We start from the raw sequence: 25,817 nt of genomic DNA, 5'->3' as shown, positions 1-25,817 counted from the left end.
TTTTTAAACTCAGTTGTTACTGGACTTTTTCATCACATATTCGGGTCTTTTGTGGAGCCTTTTATCTTTTGTCTTTTTTGAAGTGCTTCTGTTAACTTCTGTTTTTTTTTACACAAAAAATGATACCCTTGCACTATTTTTTTTAATAAACAGATGGTTGAGAATACTGTACATCTCCGAGTGCTGAAAAAAAATGATGCTTCATCAAAAACATTCTATGTAAATCGAACTCCCTTAGCTTATTAGTGTACATTTAGCAGAAATAAACGTCTAATCTGACAGCTGGAGCTGGAGCCTTAGACCTGTAGTGACAGTTATACTCTTTCTGTGACTTTGCAGGATTAAAGGGCTCTCTCCAGAGACTGCAGCTGGAGTATGTGGATGTTGTCTTTGCAAATCGGCCGGACAGCAATACGCCAATGGAGGGTTAGTGCGAATTTGGTTTTTTTCTTTGTGAGTGTGCTTCACGTGAATGGCAGCCAATTTGCGGAACAACACTGCTCAGGCAAGATGCAGAGCGCCGAACGGATTATCACAGCAAGCTGATGTTCCGTTCGTGGCAACTGAATCATTTACAGTAACTATAAAATCTCTCACAGGGGATTTAAACTTCTTGTGGTTTATGCTAATACCAGTTTGCATAACTTAGTACAGATGATTACAGCAAGGGGAAGTAAAATATGAGCATTTATAGCCTAGAATTAACAAGTACTTCTTCAAGAAAAAACTGAAATTATTGCTGTTTTACTACAAAATGGGCAATAACTACTACTAGCATAGTTCATATTTTCTTACCATTAATTACATAAATCGTTTATTAAAAAATGATTTCTATATTCTTCAAATGTTGTCATAAATGCCCTTTGTCCCACAGTATGGCCTTACATCTTATGTAAAAGGATATACCACTGCCAGTGGCAGGAAAGTGACATTAGCAGTCACAGTGTCACTGGATAAAAAAAGACTGATTCAGTTAATGACCATCATCCAAAGTTCCCCCAAGACAAGCGATTCCAGCTGTTAAAAGACAGATAATGCTCCCTATTGAAGGGGCTGTAAATTTTAAACAAGCTGGTTACCAAAATGGAGACATAGAAATGTTGAAACACGGGGGAGTGAGCATTCTCATTCCTGTCAGAGTGACAGAGCTGATGGTCGTAATCTTTGCATCATATCACTGTGCTAAAAGGTAACTGCAATTTTAAGAGTGAGATAGTGATATTTTGGGATCCCTTTGTTTCTTACACTTTCATAGCGCTGCTGTCATATACTGTACTTCAGAGTTTTTCTCTTAAACAGTTGGGCACCAGTGCCCTGTCATCTCTAATGAAACCACATGTACAGTATTTTCCACTGCCCTTTTCAGTGTCTGTTCAAGACCTGCTAATAATATGGAAAATGGCCCGGAAACAGTAACCTGGAAGACCAGAACTGCCTTCAAAGGATGACAGCTTTAGGAGAAAAGAAAAAAAAGGTCCAGATATAAAAATACTGTGCAATAGAACTTAGAGGTTACAATAATTTGAAGGGACACTTATATCATTTGTTCTCATCCTTGAACTGGGGTGTAGTTTCTCCCAAAGGGTGGACTATGGTAGCGTTACAGTACATGATGAGACCTAGTCTCTTCTCACATCAAAGTTGAGCCTCTGACTGCAGGCGTGTTTCTGCTGTTGATGGCGAGCCCTGTACATGCTTTCCTCACAGGACTAGGTCTGTGAGAGACCTAACATTTGTTTGCATTTACTGCAGCCTTCAAACAAATTGACTGTGAGCAAGAAAGGGACTGAGGCCCTGTTCAGCAAACTCCAACTGCAGTTGTTTACAGATGTGTATTCCTACCAGCTTTTTCTTTGGCAATAAAGGGCTCATACAACCCATTCTCAGTTGTATATTCACTTCATGCACAATATTATAAACCCACAATTCCAATATAAAACATCTATCTGATGCTTTGCCATTCTAAGTGATGCACAAGCATAAAAAAGCATAGCTATCAAGGCACAGTATCTATAAATGTGTATAGACGGTAAATATATATTTTGGTTTCGATTTTTACAATATTTTTACAGCTTTAATTCTTTGTGAGTGTGAAGCCATGTCGCTTAATATATTGTTACGTAATATAATAAAGGGCATTCTTACCGCTCAGAATCTTAATAAGAAATTTCACATTGGTTAATTAAAGCCCCGAAGGTTTTGTCGCTATTATGTGTTGCAGGACATTATTACAGAAAGCACATCCTGGTGCTAAGTTTTTACTGTATAAGTAATCCTCTGACATTAACTGAGGCAGCTTGCAGCTTTGGCATTTTCTTTCTTGTAATGTTCCCCTCGGTATTGCTCAGTCACTTTAATTTTGCTCTTAATAAAACACACAATCATTTATTCAAACACACAGTGAGCACAGGAAACCAAATGCGTGGTTGCTGTGACAGCCTCTGTTGCACTGTTAAATATCCCGAAGAATATTATTTACCACAGCAATTTGAAACCAGTGGTATTAGTGGTCACAGGGCACATCTCAGTAATGTATGTGCCGGGCTGTGGCACAGTCTCTAATGTAGTTTTTAACAGAGATTCAGGAGGTCAGATTATACTCTCTCCAACATATATATTTATTGTATATGTCTCCTCCTAACCTTCCCTTTGCACACCTCTCTTGCCACCCCAACTTCACCCTTGGAGCAGCTCCCTAGCTCATTCCTTGTGAAAGTGAAGGAGAGTTCAATCAGCCTCATCTTTAAGGGCAGGTTCTCCCAGCTAGGTGAGTTACACCAAACAGAATCTAATACATTTGGTCCATATCTACGTTATTGCATTTATTAGGATCTGCCTGAACTACTGAATTAAGTTTTCTATGCACTTACTAAGCACATACTGTAGCTTGCTGCTTTGCAGGTGGTCTTTCTGGCCCCTAATGAGGTGGAGAAAATATAATGCATAAGAGGTCCTTTAAATGTCTATCATTTCTCTTGGCACTCATCTACTTTGAAGTCATTCATCTTTGCCTCTAACCTAGGTATCTAGATGCAGAACACAATTTCCTAACTCCTTCTAATTCACAGCTTCATCCTTTCAGAGCTTGAAGCTTTTTGATTTTTTTCCTAACATGTTAAAACCCTGGGAATATTCTTTTGTTTCATCTGCATCAAAGCTGCTTTGTGGAACCTTAAAATAACCTTGTTATGTTCTTAAAATGGTTGCTAATAGCAGGTTCACGTGCTAGACATCTAGAAAAGCCTGCTGCAGTGAAGGTGATAGTGCAGGACACAGACTGGTAATGTTGGCAAGGTGCTCTTTTGAGGCAAGATGAAAATGATTTCCACACTGTTTAAAAATATAAAAAAGCACAGAATCATACCTTATTAAGTGATCGCTGCACATCTGCCTTTTTTAAAGTTTGTTTGCAGATGTATTCAACAGAGCAAAGGGCCTGTAACAATGTCAAAATGTGGTCTCGAGCAGTCAGTAACCAGATAGATATGTAATGTTTGTAATGTATTCCTTTGTTTGCAGATCTGTATTTAGAGTTCAGTTCTATTATTTTCAAGATAAAACAAGAGACTGGAGAAGAAGATTAACTGGACTATATACTGCCTATTTGTATTTTGTTGCTTTTATATGCATTTTGAATTATTCTGATTCAGAAGAAGTGAAACTAATTTCGGGAACCCAGCATTATATGGGATTTATCCTCATAAAAGTTCCATCCCACTGTTTTAACCCACTGAAGCTAAGCAGGTGTGAGCCTGGTCAGTACCTGGATGAGAGACCTCCTGGGAAAAACTAAGGTTGCTGCTGGAAGAGGTGTTAGTGGGGCCAGCAGGGGCGCTCACCCTGCGGTCCAGGTGCGTCCTAATGCCCCAGTATAGTGACGGGGACACTATACTGTAAATAAGCGCCGTCCTTCGGATGAGACGTAAAACCGAGGTCCTGACTCTCTGTGGTCATTAAAAATCCCAGGGTGTTTCTCGAAAAGAGTAGGGGTGTAACCTGGCCAAATTTGACGTCGTGGCCAAATTTCCCATGCCTCCTAATAATCCCCCTCTATGAATTTGCTACATTACTTTGTTCTCCCCCTCCACCTCTCCCACGCCCCGGTTGGAGTATTTCTCGGTCGCAGTTAATGGCAACGTCAGCCCAAAGATTTGGTGCCGACAAGCGGACCCTGCTGATGCAGGATTAACGCTAGGAAAGAGAGAGTTCCATCCCACTGTTTTACAGCTGGGTATATAGCAAATAGCACCCTGATTTGTCATGTCAATGAAGGACATGAACAGGCCCGGTCAGTACTGGGATGGGCAACGTCTATGGAAATCCAGATTGCTGCTGTACATGATAATGGTTGACCAGAAGGTGGCACTCTTCGCTCCAAACCAGTGCCCTAGTATGTTGGCCTGAGACACTGTTCTGTAGGTGTCTTCCTTTGAAATAGAAAACCTTACAGTCAGGCTGCTGTTCCCCTAGCTAGTTAACACCAAACGTTAAAATATATAATGCACTATACCTTTGTACTCTTTATCTCATTGTACTTAGATTTTTACCTAACTAACAATTCAGAATGAAAGAAAATGTCAATATAGTCAATATACCCGTTTCCTAAACACAAATCACGTATATAGACTTTTCTCTGTTTGCAGTATTAAATGAAAGATTACGTAAATAAAACTGTCTTGCACATTAAAAACGTTGTTTTGAACATAATGTACCAACATTTGGATTTTTAATTCCTAACACATTTTTTTCCTTTGTCGCTGTGGACTGGCATTTGTGCCAGCCAAAGTCATTCTCAGTGGCCTGTGTCATCTTCCTGATGGCGGCATCAAGCTCTTCTGGAAAGCATGACTGCAGAAGCTCCTTTCATGATCAGTGATTCTCAGGGTTATGCGTTCTAAATCTAAATGGCCTTGTGTTTGCAGAGAACCTGCTAGATTTGATATTGCGCAGTTCTATTTTTCACCTTCGATGCAATCTGCATTCAGTTGCAGGAATAAATAACTTGTACAGAAAAGTGAATGTTTATTGGTCACCCTGGGTTAGATACTCCAAAGCAATCAGCCGTGAGCTACCAGAAGTGTAGCTGTGAGGCTAGGGACATACTTCTACAAAATTGTTTCATAAGCTCTTCAGTGTGCATGTTTAGCCTAGTGTGAGTGGGAAGCTTTTTTAGAAAAAACACGTTTTTTTTTTACATGCAAATCAAAAAAAGAAACAGAGAATTTTATGTTGCAGACAAAGTTAAAAAGATTTAACATCTTATGTTTTGGAACATTCCAGGTGAAAGTCCCTTCCCAGCGGTTTAGAAATAAATATAAACAAAATGTGAAGCAAAAATGTCATTGTTTGTTAGATTTGTGTACAAGATTTGTTATTGTCAATTTGTGATTTTTTTTTCCTTGAAAATTGCGTATCTCATGATAAAGCGTAGAATTAGCTTTGCATAGACCAAATTTAACACCAGCATTTCACAGAAGACTTGTGTAGTCTGAGAGCAGCAATATCAAAGGTTTTACATGGCTGGGCTTAGTGGCAGTTTAGTTCTTAATATCAAAGAATAATACAGGTTTAAAATGTAAAATAAAACAATGTTTCTGTTCTGGGAAGATAATTGTGAGAAGCTGTATTTGCATGTCTTGTTTCATTAGCTTCTGCCTTAAAACACAGCCCCTCATCAGGTTCTGAACAGAAACTAGCAAAACATAAAGCCCTTCCAGGGCCTCAAAATGGAAATGTAACCTTACACACTGTACTTACTCACAGAAATAGGTCAGCATGGAATAAATGTATTGGAAAACATGAAAGTATTAAGAGATTAAGACAAACCTATGTTTGTGTTTTAGTCCAGTTATATATATTATGCTGCATATTGATGATTTGATTTGCATTTCCTTAAATATGTTCCAGCATTCTTAAAGTTTACGTTCTAGAAATGTAAGGTTTTGTACCATTTAGGAAGAAAAAAAAACGATTTTTCTTGTTTTCTTTGTGAATAATCGAAGTCTGCCAGCACTAGAAGTAAAACTGACCCCAAATATGACTTTCCCACAGGCAGTTTCTCAAAACATATGACCTACTACCATAATCCTCCTATTAAATACCGGAGAGCTAGGCCAGCTTCTCAGTGAGAGATTCAGAATATCTGCTTGTGAAGGAAGAAACTCTCCTGACAGCTTTGCCCTGTGTAAATAACTGTATCACTTCCTTCTGCATTCACAGCTCTTACATCCCACTTCAATCACCCACACAAGTTCTGTTTTTCTGACAGTGTTTGGCCCTGGATACAACAAATGCCTTTTCAATGGAGGAAATTTTGAAAGACTGACGTAAATAACATTTTTGGGGTGGGCTGTTAAGAGAAAAACATTATTCCGGGTTCCCTGCTTACTCTTTATGCAGGTTTAAGTTTAACACTGTAGACATACAATTCATTACCGTTTTGTGTGTATTACATTGCCTGGGCACATCAAAATGAGAATGAATTAAATCAGTCTTGTTAACAAAGGTAACACTGACAAGTCTGTTTTAATGGGGTTTGCAAAATAATAATGCTGACCATCTGCTCTACAAATCATGACACTCTAAGCCTCCCTATTTCATAAGGAACTATTGAACGGCAAAAGTGATCCCTTAAGCCCCGATGTAGTCATTTTTAAAACGTTAATATTTTTAGATGTCTGTCAAAGAAATTAAAGGTTATGACCATTTGTAAATGGGTTTATTTTAGAGGAACTTCAGTTTAAGCCAATTGTTCATGCATGTTTGAAAATCTTAATAACTGAAAACTTGAAACAGTGTTAAGAAATACATCTAAGGGCTACTTAGGTCTAAAGTAAATTCGTTATAAAGCACTTGTCACATATCATTTGTGCTCATTTCTGTCGCTTTTATATATGCAGTTTGCTGCCGTGTTTTAGAATGCATCATGTTTTGTAGGTGCATGAATGTGGACAGGCAATCAAGGAGGACAAATTGACTACTTCAGCCCCGTTTTACATAACAGTCACAAACTACTGTAATGGAAAAATGTCAGCTAAATGTGATAATAATCTGAGATTCCCATTTATCTCTCTATACAGAGAAATTCTGGTGATCAAGATGAATATATTTTCATACTAAATTAGGTAACAGCTGTGTGCTGTTTTTAACTATTGACTTCGTGGGGTACCAGAGCCACATTTAAACAAATGTAAAAGCGCCACCCTGTGTTGAACGCCTGTATGTACAGTACTGTCTTTTCATCAGGACTGCATCAAGCGAGCTCAAGGCAATATTTCAGCGGAACTTAAAAACGTGTCATAACCCCAGCCTTCAAATGTGTCTCATGAAACGCTTAAAACTAATATAAAGAGGAATGGGATCTCTTTTTTTTGTTAGCTGTATGGTGCAAGGGAAAGAGAAAGTTATAATTGTATGCCAAGTTTTCTTGCAAGAACGGGAAAACTCAGAGCACCGAGGAAAAGAAGTTTTGTAACGCTGTGCGTGAGCAGCCAAACGTTAGAACACACGCTTGGTGAACAAAAAAAAACAAATATAGTATCTCAGCGGTTATGTATTGTATAGGAGAGGTTGGTATACATCATGATATTGATTGATAACGTGATATTGATTGAACATGTAGATATTCTCAAGGATCCCTCCTCAGTGTGCATTCATGACTTCACGTGGCTGTGTTTCGACCTCCAGAGATCGTGAGGGCAATGACGTACGTCATCAACCAGGGGATGTCCATGTACTGGGGGACGTCCCGGTGGACAGCAATGGAGATTATGGTAGGCTGCGAATTTAATATTGCTGCAAAAGCTTCCTGCGGCTATTAAACTCCTGCTAGTGTTACTGCTGTTCGGCCCTGTATGCCAGTTTATATTTCCTGCTATAAAACGTTATGCCAGTACTTAGGTGATGCATAAAAAAATACCAAACGATGGAAATCCGTGTGTGGTGTTAATACAGTAAACTTAAGAATCTGATATATGTAGAATTTCAGACCTTCGGAATCAAGATTCGGATTTGCAGAAGTGCTTTTTCTGCAAGTCTCCCACTTTAACATGAAACAATTACAAAATTCACACCTTTTTTATCAACTTTTGTTTTTGTTTAATACACTGCTGACTTATCGGAATGTTTTGATCTGTACTGATTTCTTTGTTGGTCTGGGATGTTTTTTTTTTGGAAAGGGGGGGGGAGATCGACTGTGAATATGTAATGGATAACTGACAGTGCGTGTAAGAATATCTTCAAACGTTTCTTTTGTTTTAATTTTTTTGGCCGCGCTTCAAATCTGTGTATGCTAATTCCGCTTGATTTAATTAAAATTAACTGAGAGCTTAGTGTGCATTAACACAGAAGAAAGCAGAGTAATTTAAATGACATAAATAATTCATAATAAATACAATTTGACTATCACGCAGCGGTAAAGGAGATGAATTATAATTTGCTGTAATTTGTAACACTGCAATTACAGATCTTCTGTATCCTTTCATTACAGGAAGCCTACTCAGTAGCAAGACAGTTTAATATGATCCCTCCAGTGTGTGAGCAGGCAGAATATCACCTGTTCCAGAGAGAAAAGGTTGAAGTCCAACTTCCAGAGCTTTATCATAAAATAGGCAAGTTTGTATCACCCGTCTTCCTTTAAAACAATCAACAACATAAGGCCATCCGTTTGTTGCTAGTTTTCATTTCTCGTTCCTGTTAAAACGGAACACGCCTCTATAACCTCTCCCCAAGTACTGTAACTTCCTAGACTGTAAAGATTTTAAGATCAGTTTAATGCAGTATAACTCCTGATTAGTATTTTTTTAATGCTTGAATCTCTGCTCTGATCGCAACTGACACCAGAATGTGTGAACGATGGAGGCCAGCTATTATTAAAGATGTGTGCCGCCCAGGCATACATACAATGTAACAGCAACAAAACACCTAGCTAAAAATGGAGCAAGCACAAACACACACACACTTATGTGGTCGCTTGACTATGTGCACCATGTACAGTATGACCTGCTCTTGACAGTCATGCAGAAGGATGATACACATACATGTATACCCTTGTGTATCAGTGCTATTTTAAGATCTGTAATGCAGCAGGACTGTATTAAGAAAGCTGTGGCTGATATGACATCATTGTCTCTATTCAATGTGTGTGTGCAGGTGTGGGAGCGATGACATGGTCTCCTCTTGCCTGTGGCATCATCACAGGAAAGTATGAAAATGGAGTTCCAGAGACATCCCGGGCTTCCATTAAGGTATGCTGTTACCAATCACAGTGCTAAGGTCCAAACCATCATCCTTTCTGATTATGTTTCTGCCAAGATTTCATTGCAGTTTCTTTTTTTCCCCTGCTGCGTTTTTAAATCATGAACATCTGACACATCGTTTTTCTTTTCTCAGTCGTATCAGTGGTTGAAAGATAAAATACTGAGCGAAGATGGGAGGAGGCAGCAGGCTAAACTGAAGGAGCTCTCACACATTGCAGAAAAGCTTGGCTGCACGTTACCTCAGCTGGCCGTGGGTAAGACAAAGCCCGTCAGTGCGGAAACATGCCACAAAGCTCAGCGTGCCGCACCTGGAGCCTTATGTTTATTTTAGAATTCGAGACGACATTGCAGGTGGTGTCGTCTTTTTGAGACCCGTTCAGTTTTAATTGGATCGTTGGGATGGTTTTCTTCAGCCATCCACAGTTTAAGAAGTAATTAAAGTGCAAAGACCAGCATGTGTTCGCCTTTTCAGCCTGGTGTCTGCGCAATGAAGGTGTCAGCTCGGTTCTGCTTGGAACATCTAATCCTGAGCAGCTTACGGAAAACCTAGGTGCTATACAGGCAAGTGGAGCATCTACAAATGTGTGAACCTTGCAGTACTGCACTGTTGCTCTAGAGCTTAGGGATTTAGAAAGCTGCTATTTCGGTGGCATGGCTATTATTGATGCTGGAGTTAGAAAATGCCGAGGGGCTGATGTTTCCTACTTCATGCTCGGTGCACAGCTTGAAACCCACAGAGTCGTATCTATGCCGCACTTCCTCCCACGATTGTGCACTGCACTTCTCTCAGAAAAGGGAAGAGAGTCACGAAATCAAAAGGAAATGTTTGTAGCTCTTGTGGGGATTCTTAACTTGACCAGTTTGGCCTGCATCTCCACTGAAAAATCCAAGCCCTTGCACTTTCTAATATAAATACATTTGTCTTCCTTCTAGTCAAAATTTAATATCACGTTTGAAAATGGAAACATCCCTCAAATATACTATACAGTACACAGGTATACAATAGCTGCATTGCTACTGGTAACATTTCTCTGCAATTAGAAGTGAAAAATGTCCACGTTTTTTTTAAAGCAAAGTGGAAAACTCTGTCCTTTCCCTCTATTGAGAAGTTTTCGATTTTCCCTTCAGGTACTCCCAAAGATGACCTCTCACATAGTTGCAGAAATTGATCACATCCTGGGGAACAAACCCTACACCAAGAAGGACTACAGGTCGTAACCACATGACTTTAGGGACGGTGACTGGAGAGACATGAACCTGCTTCCCGAATAGTCCCACTGAAACGTGGTCTGTGCATCCCCCCTGCCTTCTTCTGCTCAGAACAGTGTAAAAAAAAAAGCTGAGCTCTCGTAAGTGCATGTTGTTGCTGAAATAAGTGTGCCTGAAGTATTTTTTAAAAAGCACATCTATAAAATATCAGACAAGGATACTTTTGTATTTTTGTTATTACCTTCTTAAGCTGCATAAAGCTTCCTTCCTGCGCGTCCAGTGTACAGTAAATGTAACCCGTGCTTGAACGAGAAGGCACCATCCACTCTCCTCTGTACGGTGACTGGAAATAATGCTACAAAGAGTACCATGAAAAAAGTGGAGTGAAGTCAGCTAAAAATACACACTGTAAACCCTCTCATGTTTAATGGCACTAACCACAGAGCCATGAGTTCTTTGACGTGCAAGAGAAGTACCGCCAAAACTTGATCTTACTGGGCCCTTTTGCATTTATTTTAAGAAAACTGCTTTTACCTTTTGCCTGCAAACTGCAGCATTGATTGCAAATGTAATGATGAGAATGTATAAGCAGCTACATTTTAAAGCCCCTGAAGACCACAGTTTATCATATTGCTTGTTATGGGGCTTTAGACTTAAGCATGTCATGGAACGAGACTGCAAGCGTGTAAAATCTGTCTACTTTCAGATATCTTGTAAATAAATGGCCAGGCCTTGCAGTTTAAATATACAATATAAATAAAATGTATAGAATTGTTCTTTACAGCAGCACAAAGGCAACCAGTAGATTTTTTTCTCAAGTCTTTTGTTTGTAAGTTTCATACTTTGGCTTTATTTGCAACAAGCAAATTTACCAATTAAAAAGCACAAAATAAAATCCCATCCAAAAATAATATATTTACAGTCCTGTTGCTGCTCAGTGTTCTTAATTTTACTCATTCTTGGTACATTGTTTGTGTTTTGTTCATTTGAAGCCCACAGTACAGAGTGCCTTGAAAAAGCCTTTTCCTGGTGTTCAGTCTTTCAGGCCACCACAGAGTTATGTGGCAATTTACCTGCTTTAAAAGAAAATGTAAATTACTCTGGAGAAAGAAAAAAAAAGATCAGAGTCCTGTTTTTCTACAATTTGTAAAACTATATGATGGGACGAAAACGTTAACTTCTCAGGCTCTTGAAATGTGTTCTCTTTCAACCACTCATGTGTTCTGTTACAAAACAACCAACTGTACATATCTCAGCTTCAATAAATAAATGCACAATGCAGAAAACATTGGTTTCACATTGCTTTCGTGTACAATCTAGTCATGCTCGTAGACTGAAGAGGGAAATTGCTCTGAAGAAGCCACGTCTCCTTGATTATGGAAAGCCTCTTTTGAAAGAAACAGACAGGCAAGAGCTTGATGAAATCACACCAAATAATATCTAGATGCAAATAAGACTTTCCTGTCGCATTTACGATACATAAATGCAATGAAGGTGTTTTTATATTTTACCAAAAATCCACTACCAAAATTACACTTTACCTTACTGGGTCCGCACATTTAAAGTTGTTAAAAAAATTACGTTATAGAAACTACCCCACACACACACACATATACAATGTTTAATCATTATCTTCCTAAAACATTCCAAATCTGTCGTAGCCATGTGTATACATTCATCAAAAATGTAGGACAGTAATTAACTTCAAGCAGTAAAAACCACCTAGAAAAATGACTTTGGTGTTTACAGATTTTATTGGTAAAAAGGTGATTTCCATCGTCTGAAATGCATTAGAAAAGTCCACATCTCAATTTCTGACCCATTTCTTCTATACACTGTAATCCTGTAAAAAAAAATCCTAGATCCCTCCCCCACTCCAATTCGTCGATCAATACTCTCCTCCAGAGATGCAAAAAAGTAGATCACTTGGACCCTGTAGACAACAAAGCAATGAGGCCAGAAGAAGCGCTGATTGACAAGATGTAGTTTCTGGAGACAATCTGTCAAGGAAGACACTTCAAAAGAATTCGATTTCCAGCGTCACAATTACTGAATACTATAAGGGGACTGGATGTGTGTATTCAAACTCCTCAAGGGCAGACTTCACAGTGCAACACAAACCAGGGGACACAAGGGGGAACTATGTACAAGAGCATTTAGAACTGAGTGCAGGAGGCACTTCTTCACCCAGATGGGTAAGGGAGCTACACAGCCATGTTGTCAACTATACAAGCTACCCCAGCCATGTTGTTGAAGCTGATATCCTAGTTTCTTTCAAGAAACAGCTGAATGAGATCCTCGATGACCCTCCTCTCATTTGTAACTGTTCTTACAGTGCAACAGATACAAGACCTATTGCCACCTGCTCATACACAAGCATTGCTGATGATGGCTTGCAACATCATACTAAAAATATGCATACCCCCTTCTCTGCTTAAAGCAATCAGCTATATTTTGACAGGATACATTAAGAGCAAAAAACACACAGCATGGGTTCTACAACTGTTACCAAGGGACAACCTTTACCCATACAGTACATCAATAGAAATGCTTTCCACTCTGCTCTGGAAACAGAAGAGAAAGGATACACAGTCGGGTTGAAGTTCTTGAGCAGGAAGAAGGAAGCAATGATAACCAGAACCAGGAAAAGTGTATTGTTGTAGAAGATGGAGAAGGTTGTGGCTTCATAATCTGCAACTTCATTCTTCTTCCAGAGGATTCTGTTTAACAAGATTACGGTAAGAAGTGCCTTATACCACTAGCACCAATAGGAACTAGAGGTTAGGCTGCTTTCCTGTACTAGACAGAAACTAAATGGACACCCGTTGCTTTTGTTTTTAATAAGAAAACACATACAGATGCAATTATTTCTAATTATTTTAAGCACCTTGCTAGCTAGTCTACTGCAAAAATATATACCAGTAAATCTAATTATAATCCCATAGACCATCACATCATACACATTAATCCAACATTTTAACTTTCCTGGTCTCTGTATGATGAGATACTAAGTGTGAACAGATTTTCCCCCCTCCTATTCGCAGCTTTTAATAAAAGACCACAAATTAAAGGATATGCATACTTGCCTACCACATAAAAACCCCTGAACTGCAAAGATCACTTAGTCCCACATACTGGGGCGGGCAGCTTGCCCCTTGCTCTTACTAACCTCTCATCCTTCTCCTTGCGAGACATTCTCTTGTTGTCTGCCTCGGAGAGTTTGCGAGTGACCTCCTTAGAGACTGCATCTTCGCGTTTCTGGGCCACTCTGATGGGAACAAGATGCGCTGCTAATTAACCGATCACAAATCAAATTCATTACTGACTAAAACACAAATATTTTCTGCCGGTACTTAATGACATTGACAGCGCAAGGAAACTTGGCCTGAGGCTACTTTCTACTGCCAAGCCTCCAGACACTGATGACAAAGCCATGAAAAACCACTGAAGCACAAACCTTACTGTCATTCAATTAAACCTCTCGTACATGTATTTTAGAGATCCAGTACACTGATCAAATAATTGTAATTAGCAATAGTTAGCAATATTCATATAAAATGATTTCAACATTTAAAGAAATCTATGTCCAATCTGGTAGAAGCTGTGTAATGAAAAGGGATCAGTAGAATAAAAGAAACTTACTTGTGTTTAAGGACAAATTTGACATTTTTATAAGCAAAGGCAACCAGGTATGTGCTGACAAGGGTCATGACACTGTAGAGAACTGCAGACTGCACCAAATCCATATGCCATATCCTCCAGTAAAGCCCTAAAAGAGGAAAAAAGATTCATTTGGGTTTGAGTTAACATTCTGTTTTACATCTGTTTTAAAATCCATAACGATAGGAGAGGAAACTGTGCAAGTTTGAGAAGATGAAACACCAAATCAAATACGTATGATAGGCAAGAAAAAAAACGTGACAATCCAGGATTTTTAAAACCAGGTAATATGCTCCATTGAAAAGGCCTGGGACTGAAAGCTCCTGAAAGTACTATAACTCACTTCTTAGCATCGGCCACATCATATCGACCACTATCCAAGAGGCCTTTGCAACTAAAGATGCCAGTCTACAACATATTGTAAAACAGTCAGATTTGCTTTTTCATGCCAATTTGTAATCGGCAGTAGAAACAAAATTTCACCCGACTGAAAAAAACGCACCTAAAAGCATCAGTGTACGGTGTACTCGAAACTCACTAGTGATCTATTGTTGTTGTCGTATGCAGTTTGTACAAACACCACCGCAACTCGATAACACGGTTCCTGCCACGTTGCACAATGCAGACGCTGAACTAAACATCTTCCCTCTCAAATATAACGAATATATTGCCAGACAAAACTGAAAACTGAAATATCAAAGCTAACCAACGAAATATTGAACAACCTTTATCTTCAGATTGGAAATGCCTTCAAGACAGGCCTCTTGGTCCACAGCAATGTCAATGCTTCTACTACAGAGAAGGAATGCCACATCAGCCCAGCGATACATTATTGAACTTCTCTATAGCCGCAAAATAAAAGGTTTTTACCGTAACAGCCTACTGCTCTCTATGATCTTTTTCCAGATTTTTGAACGTTTTTTCACGCTATGCGTTATGCAAACACTTTGAGTAAATCAAGCTGCTTCATTCACTTACAAATGGGAATGGCGGACACGATAAGGGCATTGCCGTAGAAGAGCGCAGAGGACTTGGCGGACAAATTCCTGCTGAAATCCTGGAGCAGCAGGTCTTCTTCAGACTGCTGTTTGCTGGTACCCTTTGGAGCCATGCTGTATGAATCGGTTCTGCAGTACAAGGCTGACACGTATGAGCTCCGGCTGTGAGACACTGCAGCCCAGACCTTACGCCTCGTCAGCACAAAACCGGAACCGGAAGCAGCGGGACTGGGACCGCCACCACAATACACAGCTCCGAAGGGTAAACTCTAGATTTTTCCGCGATCTCGATGGCACTGATCGGGGATGTTCTCCCATCTGCGCATGCGTTGTTTCTTTCCGTGTCGCGTGCCTGTAGCGCCACGCCCCTTTGGGCCTGGGGGCGGAGGGAATGTGGACCGTAGGCCGGAAGTGCGCTCTGATTGGACCACACCCGGGAGGCGGGGAGGATTCCGCGAGTGGAATCGCGCATGTCCGAGCCGGGGTTTGAACGACTGGAGGGAGACGAAATTGTTTACAAACGATATTTTAATGTTGTTTTCGATGGGTTAGGGTTAGCTGAAACACAACTTAACATTACATCTTTTTCATCAAAACAAATATCAGTATTGATTTATTTTTTAATATAAGTCTGCAACTAATATTAAGTTTATATCCTGGAAGTTTATACCCTGGGACATAAAAATAAATGCTGAATAGTTTCAGGGCTATTGTCACAAAAAACTCATTTATCTTCTATATTAATTTTAAATCGCTGGATAACAAGAGCCTTAACTGTGTAAATTCTATTAAATATTTTGTATGAAACCTCCTTAACTTTATCAGTAACACAATATTTAGTGCGCATCATCCCAATTTTTTTCCCAATCAACACATTTTCCAAATGAGGAATTCCAATATATTGTAACAGTAAGTAAATTATCATTTTTCAACAGGGATCTCCAAAATGTGTTAATACAGCCACCACTCAAAATGTCCTTTCCTTGTAGTCTAATGTGAGCTGTAAATTCTTCCAGCGTTTCTAAAGGACTACTATTGCAACTCCTTAAAATAGTTAATATTTCCCCAGAAATCGCGTTAGTTACAGTGAAATACTGATCAAAATTAACAGAGATATTGTATCTATTAACAAACTCAGTGTAACTATATATTTCACCATCAGCATTGATTAATTGTTTAATCCAAATTATACCATTCTTTGACCCAGTTTTCAAAAAACAAGGTTTTATTTCTAACTTTTATATATCTGTTCTTCCAAAACAGAGAGAACTCTGCTACCCTCAAAGAAGTGGGATGTAATTATCTGAGAATAAGAGAAAGGGATCATTTAAAAGTGCTACCAAACAAAAGAGTCACAGGCAGGAATACTCATCTACGTCCATACAGATACAAAACCAGAAACATTCACTATGAAGCCTTATTATCAAGTAATATTATCGGAAGGTAACCATTTACGTGATGTCACTGGAGTGGTGTCCAATCGCAGCTCACTCTCCATCGAAGCCACACCCACACCCTGCCTCCAGCCCTAATAATGTCCATCGCTTCTCGAATTGGGGTAGGAAACGATGACGTACTGCCACTCTGACGCCATCTTGAGTGTGGCAAAAGTATTCACCCTATTACAACACGTGGCTTCTCACGCAGCTGTCATTCGTCCTACTTTCTCTGAGTAGAAAGGTTTATGATTCCCGTCTTTGCTTTCTTTGGTTGAATACTTTGGGGACTGGGCATAAGTGATAGATCATAATTTATATTAACAACGAGTAAGGGTTGTTTACAACCCCGTTTAAATGTTTACAATAAAGTGTTTAAAACAGTGTTATCGTTTGAAAATGACTCACCAGTAAACGTTAAACTTCAAAAGCTGTTTTTCCAAACATTTTACCACATGTTAAATTACAAAACGTTATGCACTGGAGTTTTAAATATACTTTTCCGTTCAGCATAAGAGATGGGAGCCCGTTTTTGTCACCGGACTGTTTGAAATGAGTATTGCTGTAGTCTATAAATTCACCACTAGAGGGAGAGCTTTAGCTTCCTGTTGGCATTGCCACGAAGTATAACTGAGCAACGTTTTTTAAATCTAAAAGTTCAAGTAAATCTCAGATTTATCCATCTGCAGAGGATACTAGCTACAACAAATCCAAAACTCTGTGTCCTCGAAATTAGTGTATTACGATAACAGTAATAAAGTCTCATAGTCATAATCATAGTGTTTAAAATGCTAAATAAGAGATATTTTGTTCAGCCCTTTTAACTTTAAACGTCTGAAAACACGGGTTGGAGACTCACAATCCAGTAGAGGTTTATAGGTCACCCTTAAACCATCAGTGATGAAACACTTGGAACAATTTTGTTGTTACCACTTAAATAGATTAAATATTCAATCAAATAGTTTAGAAATCATTAGAAATGAAAACATCAGCACCCGGTCTCTCTCAAGGACCCATTTGCTATTCCTGATTGTACTGAACTAATTAACTCGTTAAATTAATCAGAAGTCTCGTGCGGTCCAGCTGATGAGTCACGAGCGACCCCAAAACCTTCCGGGGTGTGGCTCTACGGGACCTGCGATCGACACTGCACTGCAGGGTTAACTAACCAACTTACAAACAAAGAAACGAAATGGTAAAAACAAAGTTAATATCTTCCATGTTTGATGCAATATCAATGTGTCGTTGTAAACAGGACAAAATATTATGTAATTGTGGCATTCTCTTTGCTAAAACCGTAAGATTCTTATTTATTTGGAAGAAAGCAGAGTCACTCCAAGTATTTACTGCTACTACAGTCCAATTGGATCCAGTATTTGAGTGCAGTATGTTATCCCCTAGGGCCCTGTACTGTTGTAGAGTTTCTGAGAGTACTATGTTCCTGATAGGGCCTTTGGACACAATATATGTTTAGAAGGTCCCTGACCCCCTGTATTTCTATATTTCTGAGGGGCTTCATTGTTTTGACTAAAACATGGGTTCCCCTTGTACAGTTGGAACAGCTCCTGTTTTGTTCTGTGGAGTGTGTTTAGAATCCCCCATCGGTCTGCTCCTGGGCAGCGAAAAGCTTTCTGCGTGACGCGGTGTTATCACACACATGCAAAAAAACTGAAAGCTGATTGTTCTCGGCTGGGGAGAAATTCTTTTCAAAGATGAGGAATGCATATTAGAATTCTAATTAGTATGCTGGTTGTCGTCACACACAAGAAGAACATGTACTCTGGAATGGATATCGAATGATGCAGCCTTCCCCCACCCCCGTCATTCTGAAAGGTTTGTCAGCACGCCCCCCCCTCTCCAAACTGCAGAGGCACCAGACAGGAGCCGGGGAGGGACCGTGTAGCTCGCCTTCACCTCCACACCCAGGGAACACTTCTGTATGACTGAGGCCTGGGGCAGCTGACTGCTTTCTGGCCGACGCGGCAGGGAATGATCAAGCACACAAGCTGCAGTGATCCAGGGAGTGTCGGTGCGTTCCTGGGAAGAGTCTCTCCCGAGTTGAGTTCTTTTTCTGCAAGCAGCCGGAAAGTGCAACTTGAAAACTGTGTTGGAAGTGGGGGGGGAAAAAATAACTTGTGCGTCAAACCACGTCCAGAGATTATGTTGCATAGACAGATTTTCTCACGCCTCTATCCAGGGTTTTATGGAAATGATTATGTATTGGCTCTATTGAAATAATCAAAAGAGAAAAAGAAATTAATTCACACTTGAGAACGTACTCTGTATTGCATGCACTGTACTGTAATTGTGTGCAGCAGGGCGGCTGCAAAAGTGCTGTATCCAAATTGCCTGTCACGGTAGCGGAGACCTCATCTGACACTAGGGAGACCACATGATTACTGGGCATTTTGCACAGTACAGAGAGCGATCAAACAAGTATTCCAGGAGAAATGTGACCACATTGTCAAACACAGTGGAGAGGATTCTCACCCCATGACCAAATGCACCACAGTCCAACATCTCAGAAGAAAAAAATCGGAACCAAATGGGGCATGAACACGTTATAATAATTAATAATTGCTTACACTTATTTAGTGCTTTTCTGGACACTCCACTCAAAGCGCTTTACAGGTAATGGGGACCCCCCTCCACCACCACCAGTGTGCAGCCCCACCTGGATGATGCGACGGCAGCCATAGTGCACCAGAACACTCACCACACACCAGCTCTCAGTGGGGAGGAGAGCAGAGTGATGAAGCCAATTCATAGAATATGAACAAAGAAACAACTATGTGTGTCATGTTTTCTAGCAGTGACGCAGTGGTTAACACTGGGTTCAGGTCCTGGGGTGCTATCTGCGTAGAGTTTGTGTGTTCTCCATGTGTGCGCCTGAGTTCCCTCAGGGTGCTCTGGCTTCCAGCAGTCCAAAGACATGCTGGTGGGTTAACTAGCTTCCAGGAAACCTGCCCCCCGGTGTGAGTGTGTGTGTCTGTGCTTGGTTCTGCCTTGTGATGGCACTGATGTCCCATCCAGGCTATATCTTGCCTTGTACCCTTTGATTGCCCATGACCCTGCCTGGTCAAAGCAGCTAGAAAACAGTCTTCCAGCAAGTATAATGGCATCAGGTCCCACATTTCTTGAAGATCGCTGAAAGTTGAATTCCATCCATCTTGTAGTAAGTGCTGAAGATCACCGCAAGCTAGAGACTAATGCACTGGGGACAGGGTTCAGGCTAGGACTAACACTTGGAGTGAGACATCACTTAGTCACCAGTTCAGCTGGACAGAGTGCCCTTGGAGTGTAACCAGGGAGACTGGTGAAAATCCACATGGAGAACAGACAAACTCCACACAGAAGGTGCCGCAGGCCAGAATCCAACCCAGAACCCAAGAGCTGTGAGGCAGCACAGGTAACAGACACACCACTGTGCCTCCAGTAGCTGGAATTTTTAAATAAATAAAACATACAGCGGAAACGGGTGGTGTGTCCTTACCATCTTAATACTTTAAACTCAGTTTCCACATTGTTGTGCTGTGTTTGTATAACTACATTTAGTGGGCAAAGAGTTCACAGGAAAGATGGCAGTTTCCATTGCTTAAGTCATTTTTTTTTCTGAGTAACTTTATCCATTTTACAAGCAAATGCACATTGAAATCTGAAGAAATGATTGAACAGCCTTTGTTAGACTATAACATTTGGCATTCAAAATTGAAAGAGATTGTGCAGACTTGCATCCACAAGAAATCCCAAAGTTATTGTTGAAGGATACTGAGGAGAGATGATCCAGGCAGATAAGGAAATGGATCCAAACTATTCATTTTGTTTTCTATGATATTACTATGGTCTTACTGCTGGTCGTAGCAATGCCAATGGTACAAATTGTTTTAATTAATTCTGGCAGAGAGGTTCAGTGTAATTCTGTGTTGTAAATCACAGGCTGACTAAATGAAAAGTCCTTGAGTTTTTAGTACCGGAGGCAGACTGGCTAGTTTGACAGGTCTGCTTAAGAAGCCTATAGCTCTGAATCAGTCTTTGCCTATAAATTTCATCTTTCATATCATTCTTCAGTTTTTAAACCTCAAGGATATAATGTGCATGATAAAGCATTGTAGCTGGTATGACAGGAAAGATGACATCTGTCTCGCAATCTTTATCTTCATGTCACAAAAAATCAATTTATCTTCACAAAACATATATTTAACATCAATAGAACAGAACTGGAAAGCAGAAGAAAATATCCCACTTCAAAAGCTGTTTATACAGTGCCTTGCGAAAGTATTTGGCCCCCTTGAACTTTTCAACCTTTTGCCACATTTCAGGCTTCAAACATAAAGATATAATTTTTTTATTTTATGTGAAGAATCACCAACAAGTGGGACACAATTGTGAAGTGGAACGAAATCTATTGGATTTTTGAAACTTTTTTAACTAATAAAAAAATGAAAAGTGGGGCGTGCAAAAGTATTCGGCCCCTTTACTTTCAGTGCAGCAAACTCACTCCAGAAGTTCAGCGAGGATCTCTGAATGATCCAATGTTGTCCTAAATGACTGATGGTGATAAATAGAATCCACCTGTGTGTAATCAAGTCTCTGTATAAATGCACCTGCTCTGTGATAGTCTCAAGGTTCTGTTGAAAGCGCAGAGAGCATCATGAAGACCAAGGAACACACCAGGCAGGTCCGTAATACTGTTGTGGAGAAGTTTAAAGCCGGATTTGGATACAAAAAGATTTCCCAAGCTTCAAACATCCCAAGGAGCACTGTGCAAGCGATCATCTTGAAATGGAAGGAGTATCAGACCACTGCAAATCTACCAAGACCTGGCCGTCCCTCTAAACTTTCAGCTCAGACAAGGAGAAGACTGATCAGAGATGCAGCCAAGAGGCCCATGATCACTCTGGATGAACTGCAGAGAACTACAGCTGAGGTGGGAGAGTCTGTCCATAGGACAACAATCAGTCTTACACTGCACAAATCTGGCCTTTATGGAAGAGTGGCAAGAAGAAAGCCATTTCTCAAAGATATCCATAAAAAGTCTCGTCTAAAGTTTGCCACAAGCCACCTGGGAGACACCCCAAACATGTGGAAGAAGGTGCTCTGGTCAGATGAAACCAAAATCGAACTTTTTGGCCACAATGCAAAACGATATGTTTGGCGTAAAAGCAACACAGCTCATCACCCTCAACACACCATCCCCACTGTCAAACATGGTGGTGGCAGCATCATGGTTTGGGCCTGCTTTTCTTCAGCAGGGACAGGGAAGATGGTTAAAATTGAGGGGAAGATGGATGCAGCCAAATACAGGACCATTCTGGATGAAAACCTGTTGGAGTCTGCAAAAGACCTGAAACTGGGACGGAGATTTATCTTCCAACAAGACAATGATCCCAAACATACAGCAAAATCTACAAAGGAATGGTTCACAAATAAACGTATCCAGGTGTTTGAATGGCCAAGTCAAAGTCCAGACCTGAATCCAATCGAGAATCTGTGGAAAGAGCTGAAAACTGCTGTTCACAAACGCTCTCCATCCAACCTCACTGAGCTCGAGCTGTTTTGCAAGGAAGAATGGGCAAGAATTTCAGTCTCTCGATGTGCAAAACTGATAGAGACATACCCCAAGCGACTTGCAGCTGTAATCGCAGCAAAAGGTGGCTCTACAAAGTATTAACGCAAGGGGGCCGAATAATTTTGCACGCCCCACATTTCATTTTTTTATTAGTTAAAAAAGTTTCAAAAATCCAATAGATTTCGTTCCACTTCACAATTGTGTCCCACTTGTTGGTGATTCTTCACATAAAATAAAAAATTTATATCTTTATGTTTGAAGCCTGAAATGTGGCAAAAGGTTGAAAAGTTCAAGGGGGCCGAATACTTTCGCAAGGCACTGTACTATGTTCTGAGTGTTAAAAGTAGTTTTTTTATCATTTTTCGTTCACTTTTATTTGAGCTCACCTGAATAAAAAACTTGGGGGCTTTTTGTTATAGCATATGAGGATAAATTTAATCTTGGTAATCTGGAAATTCTCTTTTTCCCTTATTAGGGCAAAGGTACTGTCGGGAAACACTGTGTTTCCCAATCCAGCTGTGGATAAATTTCCATCTTTCTCATTTTCATCCCAGAATAACTCTTTCCTCATTGAGTTTATTTAAATTTTGCATTTAAAAAAAACATTTTCACCTCATGAATAGGAAGGTTAGAAGTCAGCATTGCCCCTGGGTTAAGGGGCAGTTTCTGAATTCTTCTCACTTGTGTTTATTGTTTTTGAGGTGGAATTTGACCAGTCGATCTATGCAGCACTGAGAATGCTTATGTTCTGATAGTGTTTGATTGAGTCAGTCCCGTCTATCTGTGTGCATCATTAACTGGGGGCCAAGCTGAAAACAAATTCAGTCACGACATTTCTTGGAAATATTAAACACAAAAGATATTTTTTCTGAAAAAAAAAAGTACAGAGTACAGAGAAAGGGTCAGTTAAGGGTTCATTAAGCGTAATTAATCAAGAGCTCAACTGAAACAAAATCCAGAGAGCACAAGTGCACACCAGGATCATGATGTGCAAACACCGCTTCAGTGTTCAGATGCAACTATTTCCCTAAGGCTCACAGCATTGAATACAGCACAACTACCACATAGAACTACATTTCCAATTTAAAGCATCAATAATGTACATTTTGTAATGATTTACAAGTCTTAAAGAAAAACTATATGGGTTATTTTTCAGAGATTAGCCACTTGGAGAACCAGGCTGTAACATAAGATATGTTGATGTGATTTGGGATAACCAGCAGAACAGCTTCAGTAAATAGTAAGTCAAGTAAATGATTACACCTTCAACTTTAGACTGCAACAACATTTTAAATAATTCATAGATGTTTTTTATGTACCAGATATTTTAAAATGAAGTATTACAGATAAAAAAAGCAAGACACAGTAAATGCCTTTGGTTAAATATTAGACCAACATTTTCTTTTTTTGAAAAGATCTTTACCAGCTTAGTATTTTGAGAAAGGGAGTTTGGATTATATGAATTGATCATAGAAACATTGTATTTTTAATACAAAAATTCGACATGGGCCATGCAAGCTATTCTGAATAAGACATGTTTACATGTGACCTTACAAGTAATTTTGAATTGGCAATTTGTACATTAAAATATAGGCTATTCTCATATTTATATATAAGAAACTTAAAGGAAACCGCTCTCATATAGGCCAAGCACAGACTTCAAGTGTCTAAGAAGAAAAGAAAAATCTAAAAACATACAAAAATGAGAAAACTAAAAAGAATGGAAACTCCAGAAATAATTCCTATCCTGCTTTGTGAGAACTGGCTTTGAGGTTAAGATTTTCTGCTGCTTTTTGCCAAAAATAATTCAGTTCAGATTTATTTTACTATTTTTGCCCAGTTAAGATATTTCGGAGGGCAATTAGACGATTATAGAATTCACCCAAAGCAATGGCAATGTAATTATATCATAAAATATCTTGCATGTCATGTTTATGATTTTAGAATGTCGTCTTCTTTAGTGCCCAGCTGCTGTGGTTTTCTTCTTGTGGAATCCTAGGTTAGTTCTTTCTGACAGCAGTGAAAACAAACTTCACCGGTTGGACCAACTGGGAAAAGAAACTCGGTTTCAGGGACTTACCATGTCATGACCGACCCTGCCAGGAAAAATACGATTTTTCTGAGACCCACTTTTACACAGCACATTACGCTATGAATAGGCTGGATTAATGACCAGAAAGGAAGGCAGCAGTGGAAAGAAATCTCTCTTTAGCTGTCCTAAAAGTTAATGGTCAGGTCATTTATGGCAGTGAAGAATGATCACGGCAGAAGAAAAGCAAGGGATTTTATCAAGAGTGTGTGTCGTCTACAGGAAAGAAGTTGTGGGTTTGTCTTTTAGAACACCAGTGTTCTTACACAGGTGACAAGGGACCTGGTGGTCAGCACTGCCTCCTCGCTGCTCCTGGGTTGGATTCTGGGCTGGCACACCTTGTGTGTGGAGTGTACATGTTCTCACGGTTCTGTGTTTGCGTCATTTCTTCCCACCTCCCAGTGACACACTGGTTCAGTTAAATGGAGACTCTGAATTGTCCCTGCGTTTTCCTAATGTCCTCTCCCCCACAGGACCTGTCCCCTGAAACTCTTATACACTTGAGATGGACTCTGGGTTGCTGCTACCCAGAATGCAACCGGACTTGGGACTTAGAACACAGCCCGCTTCTTGAACGATGCAGGTTAGTGTCTAAGCAGTGTTCAATGTAATGGCATTGTGAACTTGCTACACATGGATTATTCAAGTACAACAGGTTATTTAATAATTGATCTTATAAATGATTTATTGGAAGCTATGGACTGCTTTTTCACGTGTATTTTTTTAAAGTTTAAATTTGGCGTTGGATCATTAAAAAAGTCCTGTCTTATAATAAAAACGGAATGACTTAAAATACCAAAATATATGGATATATAATATACTGAATCTTTAAAAATGTCTTAGATACACATGTTCTTTTTTAACGTTCATTTACCCAAAGCTTTCCCGATCCCAATACCACCTTCTAATGCAGAGGATTCTCTCTTGTGCTCAATGGAAGCCGAGTTAGCGGAAGGTGAAACCCACAGCAAGCCTTCTGCTTTCTCTCCCCTTCACTTGAAGGGGCACCAGTGTCACTAGATGAGGAGACTCTGAAAGATTCATGAGCTCGCTGGCGAGGAGCCCTTGAACAGGAGTGATACGGAAAACAAAACCGTTCTGGAAAAATTACAGTTCTGGGAAGCAGGAATAAGTGATTGGCATATTAATCTCTTTGAAGGCTGTACAGTTCAAGGTTTTTAAGATGGAGGAGTAGAGGATACGTTACATAATTTGGATAACAATTGCAATGGTGAGGCTCTTGTGATCATGAGTTTAAGCTGTCAATTCTATAAAACAGGAGTAATAAGTTGTTCTGACACTGAATCAGTTTTGACTGTAGTCATATAACGTTATCCAAGAACATCCCAATCATTTTTATTAACATTACCCTGTAGAGTATATATTAAAATACCAATATGATATTTAAATTAAATGCATCCTAAGATGCTACATTTTATTTTAATTATGGTATAATAATATTATTCTAGCAGGCATAAATGTTAACATGTAACTAAGCATGCACAATCTTCTGTTCTATTTAAAAATCGGTGCTTTATATTTTGAAATGTGGATTATGTTTGTAACTTGTTCCTCGAATAATAAGTTTGTCATTTACTC

The 25,817-nt window shown here is 39.6% G+C and overlaps 2 protein-coding genes across 6 annotated transcripts in view; one reads left to right on the top strand and one right to left on the bottom strand.

Moving 5' to 3' along the window:
- kcnab1a (potassium voltage-gated channel subfamily A regulatory beta subunit 1a) overlaps nt 1-11,752 on the top strand; it is a 101,463-nt gene extending 89,711 nt beyond the window's left edge. For all 5 annotated transcript variants that reach the window (XM_088618929.1, XM_088618900.1, XM_088618923.1 and 2 more), the window contains 7 exons: nt 340-426; nt 7,687-7,772; nt 8,489-8,609; nt 9,151-9,245; nt 9,391-9,511; nt 9,730-9,818; nt 10,386-11,752. In XM_088618929.1, the coding sequence (XP_088475055.1) occupies nt 340-426; nt 7,687-7,772; nt 8,489-8,609; nt 9,151-9,245; nt 9,391-9,511; nt 9,730-9,818; nt 10,386-10,475 (689 nt within the window). In that variant the 3' untranslated portion in view covers nt 10,476-11,752. The remainder of the gene's footprint in view (nt 1-339; nt 427-7,686; nt 7,773-8,488; nt 8,610-9,150; nt 9,246-9,390; nt 9,512-9,729; nt 9,819-10,385) is intronic.
- Nucleotides 11,753-12,201: 449 nt separating this feature from the next.
- On the bottom strand, nt 12,202-15,350 carry ssr3 (signal sequence receptor, gamma). The gene is made up of 5 exons (XM_088618941.1): nt 15,105-15,350; nt 14,109-14,235; nt 13,636-13,734; nt 13,055-13,186; nt 12,202-12,455 (listed from the first exon to the last, which is right to left on the bottom strand). Exons 1-5 carry the CDS (start codon nt 15,235-15,237, stop codon nt 12,389-12,391), a joined length of 558 nt encoding a protein of 185 aa, XP_088475067.1. The 5' UTR covers nt 15,238-15,350; the 3' UTR covers nt 12,202-12,388.
- Between the last annotated feature and the right edge of the window lie 10,467 nt (nt 15,351-25,817).

Source organism: Lepisosteus platostomus, chromosome 2, assembly GCF_059453375.1.
Source record: "Lepisosteus platostomus isolate fLepPlt1 chromosome 2, fLepPlt1.hap1, whole genome shotgun sequence".
Lineage (NCBI taxonomy): Eukaryota > Metazoa > Chordata > Actinopteri > Semionotiformes > Lepisosteidae > Lepisosteus > Lepisosteus platostomus.
The sequence above is the reverse complement of the archived record's forward strand: the minus strand, read 5'-3'. Positions and strand labels throughout refer to the sequence as shown.

Coding starts and splice junctions, on each gene's coding strand:
- ssr3 (XM_088618941.1), bottom strand. CDS start 15,237: ATGGCTCCAAAGGGTACCAGCAAACAGCAGTCTGAAGAAGACCTGCTG. Junction 13,735..14,108: donor AAATTTGTCCTTAAACACAA/GTAAGTTTCTTT, acceptor TGTTCCCATCAG/AGTGGCCCAGAAACGCGAAG. Junction 13,187..13,635: donor CGCAAGGAGAAGGATGAGAG/GTTAGTAAGAGC, acceptor CTTGTTAAACAG/AATCCTCTGGAAGAAGAATG.